Genomic DNA, 8,693 nt, shown 5'->3' on the forward strand with positions numbered 1-8,693 from the left:
TAGTAGTAGTATTAGTTAACGCCGGCCGTTAGCAGCCTCCCGGGGGGTATCTCGGCGCGCGTTCTATCTTCTTTATTTACACAGGGGGAAAACAAGGAGGGCAGAGGCGGATCGTGCCTGGGGCATGGGTTCGAAACCATTGTTGGGATTTGTAGCCGGTCCTTTTGCTGTTCCTTAATGTGCGGTTGCTGTCGTTGTTTGGGCAATTAAAGGGGTACCTTTGGGATTTAACGACGCGTTTGTCGCATTGGTTGATAAGGCTGGTTTTTGTAAAGGAGACCATTTTTGCTTTTTAGCTTTCGGTTTGTTTAGGCCAGCGTGGCGGTCCGCGTTTGGGGTAGACGAATCTTTTAATTCTAATGTTCCAATTCCCCGTTTAGGGGATTTAACATGTTGAAAAAAATGTTAATTGGATGTCCGTTTAATGCCAACCGGTTGCGGGCATTAATTAGTCTAATTATTCGGTATATTTCCTTACCCCAATGTTTTGGGGAAAAAAAATTAAATAAAAGGTAATTTACGGTTTGCGTTATTAAAATAAAAGACGCAAACAGACGATGATAATAGTTGGGCTTTATATGTTAATTATATACCGTATAACTTTGCCTTTGGCTTTCCAAAGGCTAGTCGGTTGCCTTTTTTTTGCGGATTGCACGAGCGAACCAATGATTTGCGGCTTAAATGCATGCAGTTTTCGGGCAAACCGAGCCGATAAAACAATCCATGCCGTAAAGTGACTTTGACTTATCTATCGTAGTTAGCGGGCGGTTTAACGTTACCCAGAAAGCATAAGGCGTTTTGGGCTTTTTTTTTCCTAGTTTTTGGGAATTTGCAAGTAAATCCTGGTGTGATTTATGTGAAAATGAATGGAAAGAGCCGCTGGTTTTAAAAAAACGAATTATGACAGTTGAATGCCGAACTATATTTGCAGTTAAATAATCTATTTAAAAGTAATACAGGCGACTTTTTCCGGAAGGCTAATTTGTATCCATTACCAAATACCTTATTGCAGTTTTTTACTATATTCCAGATAGAAGTTAACGATAAGAGTTAAATTAATTTGTCCATTTCCAAATTTGGCCGGGCCAAAAGGCTGTTTTGCTTCCATGTTATACCGGCTTTCAGCGACAGGAAGGCTAATTAAGCCACTAGGGTGACAGGTATTAATGTTTATTTACCCCTGCATACGGAATACCATCCGGTTCTCCGTCAAGCTATGCCTCATCCAATGCCAATCGGCAGCGGCAGTATTTACTGTTTCGGTCATTTTACATAGAAGTCGGGCGCACGCCACTTGAAATTGCAATCGGCTTCGAAACAGGCCTATTTGATTTTTGTGGAAGCGATTGGTCGGCCACGATCAAAAAAGAAGGCACATTGATTGACCGGTGCGAGGCTGGGATATGACGTATTGAAGCCTTGTTTTGGAATCCCTACGGATTATCGATATTATTATTAATGTGGTTGAAAAATCAGGGGTGAATTTAATGTTGACTTTTCTGCAAAAATCTTTTAACGGGCTCGTTTCTATTGGCCTTTACCTCCACGGAGCATTCCGGCGTTTAGTTTGGATATGTTTCTTTCGATTTACATTTGGTAAGATTTTTCGCCCTCCTTATTTTGCGAATGCGGTGTAGGTTGATAAAAGGAGGTTATGCAGTGTTTAGGGGTATTTTCTTTTGGTACATTTTTGCACTAAGTAAATGGGCGAAAGAACCTGTTTTGGTAATGCGCCGTAAAAGTATAACCAGTTTTAACGCAATTTATACACCAGCGCCGTAATATTTTATACAGGAATTTAACCCTTGTACAGCCGTGTTGGTAAACCATGACAAACAAAGGCAACCACCAACGATTTAATTTGGCCCGAGCGGCTTTAAAACCCGGTTTTAACTTTCGCGGCTGATTGGTCCCAAAAAGATCCCAGGGGGAGGCCGGACGCGTTCCCGAATGTTTGTGCTCGGCCTCCCCGAGATTACGTTGCAGTTTTTGGTTTTATGTAGAGAGTGCGAGCCAAGAATGAAATTTTTGCTTTTAGTCATTATTCCCAACAGTTTGGGCGCAGTTTTTGGAGAGGTTGACTTATTTAGCGCAATTTTTTTTGTGTATTCCGGCATTTAATTGTAATTTGTTTTGCGTTAATTTGCATTTTGCAAGGTTTTTTTCCCTAGCTGTTTTTTAGGGAAGTATAGTTTGAGAAAGCGGGCATTCAATTTTTTAGGGGTGTTGCAGTGTTTTTAGGTATTGGGCTGATATGCAACGAATAAACCTTTTAAAGCAATCCAACCCTTCCAAAATAGCGCTGGTGAACTATGGTAAATAAATGCATTTTTTGTTGCTTTCGCCAAAGAAAAATTCGGAGATCCCGTAATTCTTTACATTAATGAGGAGTTAAGTTCTTGATCAAATATGCTATATGGTTGCCTGTGTTTTTAACCGGAATAGCCGTATATATTTTTGTATGTTGACCACCAACGTAGGACGGCAAAGGCTTATAGCATATTTTGGAATACATTTTTTTTTGTATATAAATGAGGGATAGCTGCCCCAGGCCCATTAGAAGAACTACAGCCACGATTTTGTATATATATCTATCGACAATATACCTGGTACAAAAGTCCAAGCTTATCCAAATTTACTTACATTTTATTTTATAAATTATTTATGGAAATAAAGTTCGTAGGCAATCCAAAAACACGGGTTGGTCATCAGGTTACGTTTAACCCGTAAACCTTTGATGCAAATATGCAAAGCCATTTAAAAACGCAGTTACCATTGTCGCAGGACCTAAGACAACTCGGATTCTCGAACAAGCCGAAAAACGCTTTAGACAACTGGACTTAGGCCGCGGATTTAAAAAAGAGAAGGCGCATTGAAAATAGGGTTCCGCCGCGGAATTATCGTACGCATACATCCTTTTCAACCGAAGCACGGAGTTTTGAGCATTTGGCTAACCATGATAATAGGGTATAAGATTAAAGAAAATAGGAACGACCTGGGTTTATATAATTTTAAATACGTTAAAAATGGTGTTTATGGTAAATCGTTGTATCGGTCGGTTAGCAACGGATTTTTTAGATTAATTATATTTTAAAACTGACTAAAAGCCCTTATTTCCCTACCCGCAAAGCAGTGCAGGAAGCGAAAAATCAGGTGCATTGTTTCTCTTGAGGACTTTAAAAATTGCAGCAATTGTATCCGGTTAAATAAGATCTGCACATTTATAGCAAAAACCCGACCCGTGTCGGAATATAGGGGGAAGCCAATTTTTCCGAATATTCAAAATATTGCAAGTTGGATAGGAGCAAAAGTCAGCCTAAGGACCATTGAATTAAGCAATTTGGACGTTTCTGATGTATACGCCGACGTTACCACCTGGCTGCCCGGCGATACGATGTACGGATAACCTCCCGTGATTATTATAAATGCTGCATTACCTGCTTTTTTCCCGGTTTAAATTATAGACCAAAACCAACTATCTTTACTTATCGAACCATAGACGCCTCTTATTGCAACACCTTATAACCTTATAACGTACCCATTTATTTTATTTGACCCCCACAGCCAGACGATTTTCCCGGCTTTCCAAGAGGGGCTGTACTTGCCAGAATGTCTGCCTGCATACGGGACGACGAGTTTCGGACTAAATTTAAATTATAGGTGAGCTAGTTCCTTTTTGTGTGATGATTTATTACAAGGCTATAGGATAACATTTCCACAATTATGCCAACTTACAACCGCAGGGCCAGTTGTATTATAAATAGGTATTTGAAATTGTTAATACGAATACGATATTAGCTGTAGATCCCGAAGTGTCGGTAATTCAGTATATATAACAGTAAAATACAGTATATAACGTCTAAATGGTGAGCCGGCCCAAATCGTAGTGTTGGGAGCATGGATGCAACGGTCGCAGTTTTTTAACGTTTAGCAACCTTTTGAGGCACCAACGAGAGAAGTTAGGTCAAGCTACGAAGATAATTTATTTAGATTGTAGAATTGAATTTATTCGAACGGCGGTAAGGAATTTTCATCAAAAAAACGGCAAGTGTAAACCGTACCCCAGCACATAATTTCCGTGGTTTGAAAAGCTTTATTATTCGCCAATCTTAGGAGTAAATTTTACGTGTAAATATATTGTCCATTCTTTAATGTTTGAAGTGTGCCAACGTGAAAGAAAAACTGGATAATCTTACTACGTTTTTAATATTTCCTTTCGAATTATATTTTTACGTTTAAATTTGGGATATTATAATACGGCTTGTTTTTTTGGGTATTGTGCCTTGAACGGAGACTATGTCCTTACCGGCATAATCTAAGCCTAGTTTTCTAGGGTTTAGGTAAGCTTTAATATTTAATGGGGAATTGGAAATACGATTGATTAAGCTCGGCATTTGTTTGAACAAAATAATGCCCAAAGTATATATTTGGTTAATTTAAGTGTATATAAATAATTGATAAGGTATAAAGGATAGTAACGAGGCCGAAGATGTAACTTTTGAGTGGTACATCGTGTCTTCAGGCCATAGGCGGGGCGGATGCAGTCTGGATTTTGCGTAGCTCGGGGACTGACGATGCGGTTTCTAGATTTGCAGTTGAAGTTGCAGATAAATGTAAGCCGGACGATCCTGAGCGATACAAGTTGTCACCGAGGTTATTTGCCTCTAGAAAGTTTGATTTGAAGCTCGTTAATTTATTTTTACTAGCACAGAACGTTTAAATATGCCAAAGAGAAAAGTTACCCAAAATTAAAGACGGTTTTGTTTGCTATTTGCATAGTCCGTAATATTTACATTGTAAGGTTCGAAAAAGCAATAGGCGACGGTATCCGGAACGCGCCTTTTCCTGGAATATTTCAGTTTATACTAAACCTCCCTTTTTAAACCGCTTTTTTACAGCCATTTTCATGCTTCCAACTAGTTTAGCCAGACTTTTTTTAATACAGGCCATTTTCCTAACCCTATAAAATATAACGGAAGTTTTTGCCCAAGGGTAGGAGGTTATAGGTCGTGATACACCTTCCTAAGGATTTGTACGTTAAATATGTAAAAGGTGGTTTCTGTAACGTCGCCAGCAATCCAAATACGTATAATGCCCTTTAAAAGATTGGACGACCTTTTTTTATTAACTTTTAATATATTCGCAAAGCAGGACGAAAAGCTTTGCAAGGGTAAACTGGGGACCGTCGGTGATAAAATCGTCGACGGCCTAAAACGGAGGCTGATTTCGGTGGCAAACCTGGTGCAAATATTGTCCTTTCTGGATGGGCCCCCAATATAAAGCCTTTTTTAAACTTTGGTCCCCTAAACGAGCAGCCACCACCAATATTGCAATTTGGATTTGTAATGGGTTAAAGCCCTAAATAGTTCGTTACCCATTTTTCGCGTAAGCGACCCACCCGGACAGGGGCAAAATAACGACCAAGTAGCTTAAGGAATATATAACAGGGAAAACACGAGCAAATACCCTTTACCTCGCATCTGGAATTATCGGTTTCACCGGGAATATTGATAGCATCGCACAATCCAAAGTCTTCTACCGAGCAGTGAAGCACGACTCGGTCCGCGCAATACCACTCCTGTGCCAGGCGGGCGCTAGTATCAACGTCCTTTCGTGGTACAAAAGAACGCCGTTTATGTATGCCATTGTCCGTAACTCCCACTTATCCCAAGCGCTGCTCGTTCGGGCCGGGGCGGATTATACCCTCCCTTTGGTGCGCTGCCTTTTATGGGGACGCAGATATTTTGCGCTTTATTGCCTCGCTCGACTTTTCCCGGGTCAATCCCGCGGTTATACAGCAGAAGCTTAAACGCATATTTTAAAATTTAGCCAAAGACGACTAATTTCGCAGGAAAAACGCAAGGCTTTCCGGCAGCTGGTAGTGTCTTTCGAAACGCAGTACCAAATGTACTGGAAAAAATATGGCGACATTAAGATTTTAGCGATTAGCGTACTATAAAGGAAGGCAAATTGATAATATGGGTTAAAATACGTGGACAAGTGCACGTCAGTTTTGAAAACAGGCCCTCGTTAATATAAGCTTTTGGGAATTATGGTTTAGAGGTAATTAGCGTATTTGCCAAGCTCGGTATTCTTTATATGTACGCCCAGTATTTTATTATTTCAACTGTAAAAATCATTTCCCTACAAATGACGGGATGTTATTTTGGTTATCCGGTTAATTTTAGGGACGTAGCCTCATTTGATCCTCCTGTGACCGCAGTTTATTACGGGGAGGCCAGGTGGGGTAAACCCTCCTTGCCAAACATTACCCAAAGATTGTTAAGACGACCAAACCAAAAGATTACGTATATAAAAAGTCACGGATTATTTATCCGAGTGAGCAGGACTATATGGTTACAGGAGAGCGCGGTCTGCGGGCGAAGCCCGCCTTCCGTTTATCAAAGCCTGGAGGAACGGGGGACTGTAAAAATAACAATTATATGTAAACAGTGGTGGTAGTGGTAATTATCACCATTAACTTACTGTTATGCCACAAAATGCGCGCAGAAAAAAGGCACCTCACTCGTACCACTGTACTTTTTCACCAATCAAGTCCCCTGACTGTCTTGCCGAACTTGTAAGTGAAAATTGTTAATACACGTGAGATATCCAGCTAAAATGGGTATTTGGGAGAATTATAGGCAGGTGTTTTCGCTGGCGTCATCGGCCTCGAAAGAGAAGCTGCGAGGTCGTCGGACGCCTTGCGAATACGTCGAGAAACGATGGTGGGTGGGGTGATTTAGTCGGGCCAAAGGAAGGCTAATTTTGCAATCCATGTATTAACATGTGTATTAGTTACCTTATGGTCTTGTTAATTAAGAAAGACAAGCTTTTGAAAAAGCCGTTAGCATGGATAGGGTCGCCACCCATATAACGGCAAAGTTATTTGCAAATTGTAATTTAAAATACAATATCGCTGTTAATTTTTTGGTTGTTTAGAGTTTAAGCTCCGAAATTTCCAAGGTGGGAACAAGGTAGCATTTGATCGTTGCCATTGGTGGTGATGAATTGGAACAAAAAGATTCGAGACTGATAAAAAATCGGTATTGATTATTATCTTAAGCAAAAGGGTTTGCTCCATTTAGGGGGCGAGTGTTCTACTACCCTTGATCGTCCCCCAAAAGCGGCTCAAACGAAAGAGCTGGGCTGCTGCTGCTTTAACCTTCCCTCAAATTTTGTTTATTGGTTTTGACAAGTTTAAAGGTGTTTTTGTCTTTGCACTTCTAATTTCGGGTACGGACTGTAATAGTAGTAGTACAGTAGAAGGCGAAATGGGCTTCGCCAAATTTTGTAGTTAAAATTTTGAGTAGTGGTGGTTTGGATTTGTGACTCGTATGGCTTGGCAGATTCCGCTTGTACCTAACAGGTATTTAAAGGCAAGGCCAAAAGTTTGGAAATGCCAAAACAGGCCTTGTTGGGATAGGACTCTTTTAGGACCAAATTCGTCCAAAAACCTTTAGATAATTTTAGGGTTAGTGTTTTAATTCGCGTTTTATTTTTATACAGTACACTGGGCTATAAAATTGCTGTCTGCCGCGTGGATGGTGGTTTGAAGAGGGGTGCAAGGCGTTATCGCGGCTCGCCAATCGGCCACATCAGATGGATTAAAGCTCCCACCATCCCATGTGTGAATTTTGCCTAACATATAAGGAAATTGACCGTGAGCCAAAATGTTCCCAACTCATATGCTAAAATTTGAGATAAAATGACTGATACTTTTTTTATCTATCTGAATTATGTATAAACCTTGTGTTTTGCACCTATCAACCGAGTCTCATTTTTGTCAATAGAGTTTTGAAACACGCGACGAAATACTGCAGTCTTTCACATCGCGATCAGCCTTAGTTCAGGACATAAGGACAAACTCTGTTACTGTGGTTGGATCACCACACTATACAGGTTAATAACCAAGAAGGTTCACCTTTACTAAACTTTTTAACAAAAACAATAAAGGTGTGCTCTCTTATCCAGTATACTTTCTGTCTTGGTACTGATTCGCAGCTTGAGTGGCAGCTTGCCTTGCTCAACAGCAGATAAACCTCTGCCTTTGCAAAACACGTTTCCAGAATCTGTTGGTCTTAACGCGGTGAGAAACTTGAAATTCAATCCAGTTTTAGCAACAGAGATCCTATAACAGCCCTCCCCAGATTACCGTAATCCTCAAAAAGCTCCTGAAACTCTTCACTCTCCCACAGCATCTCAGCATTGCAGGAAGCATAGTGCGCCACCAGCTGCCTAAGCTTTTCCGGCACCGCGTCTGCATAGCACCATCGCAACAGTTCCACGATACCGTTTAGCTTTGGTTCGGATAAATCGTACCCTACGAGAGCGTGGTGAAGTTTGTTGAAAGAAAGATCCATCAATCGCGTGACGGCGTAGCGGTCTGCCAGAACGTAAACCCGGCAATAATGGATAAATATGTTTGCATAATCTATTAGCCCATTCCCAATGCTGCGCGTCCTATCTTCAACGTATTTGGACATGTCGATACGCCAGGAATTTTGAAAGTCGTTCCATAGCATGTCCCGCTTCGGTATCCTTTTTCTCTTAGCCTTCTTTTCTGGCGCATGTCCCCAAATTAACTCTGAAGGGGCTCCGGGTTCCGCAGTTGCACTTTCCACAGGTTGAAACTCAAGCCCAGGCTTCTCAACAATTGTGGCTTGGATCGAGTGGTCGTTGGGATTATCCAT

General features: G+C 40.9%; 1 protein-coding gene across 1 annotated transcript; it reads right to left on the reverse strand.

Moving 5' to 3' along the window:
• Window positions 1-8,105: 8,105 nt before the first annotated feature.
• Window positions 8,106-8,693, reverse strand: PgNI_02759 (uncharacterized protein; the record flags this gene model as incomplete). The annotated part of the gene is made up of 1 exon (XM_031122816.1): window positions 8,106-8,693. The coding sequence occupies one exon, from the start codon at window positions 8,691-8,693 to the stop codon at window positions 8,106-8,108; it is 588 nt and encodes a 195-aa protein (XP_030984991.1).

This window comes from Pyricularia grisea (genome assembly GCF_004355905.1).
Source record: "Pyricularia grisea strain NI907 chromosome Unknown Pyricularia_grisea_NI907_Scaffold_2, whole genome shotgun sequence".
Classification (NCBI taxonomy): Eukaryota; Fungi; Ascomycota; class Sordariomycetes; order Magnaporthales; family Pyriculariaceae; genus Pyricularia; species Pyricularia grisea.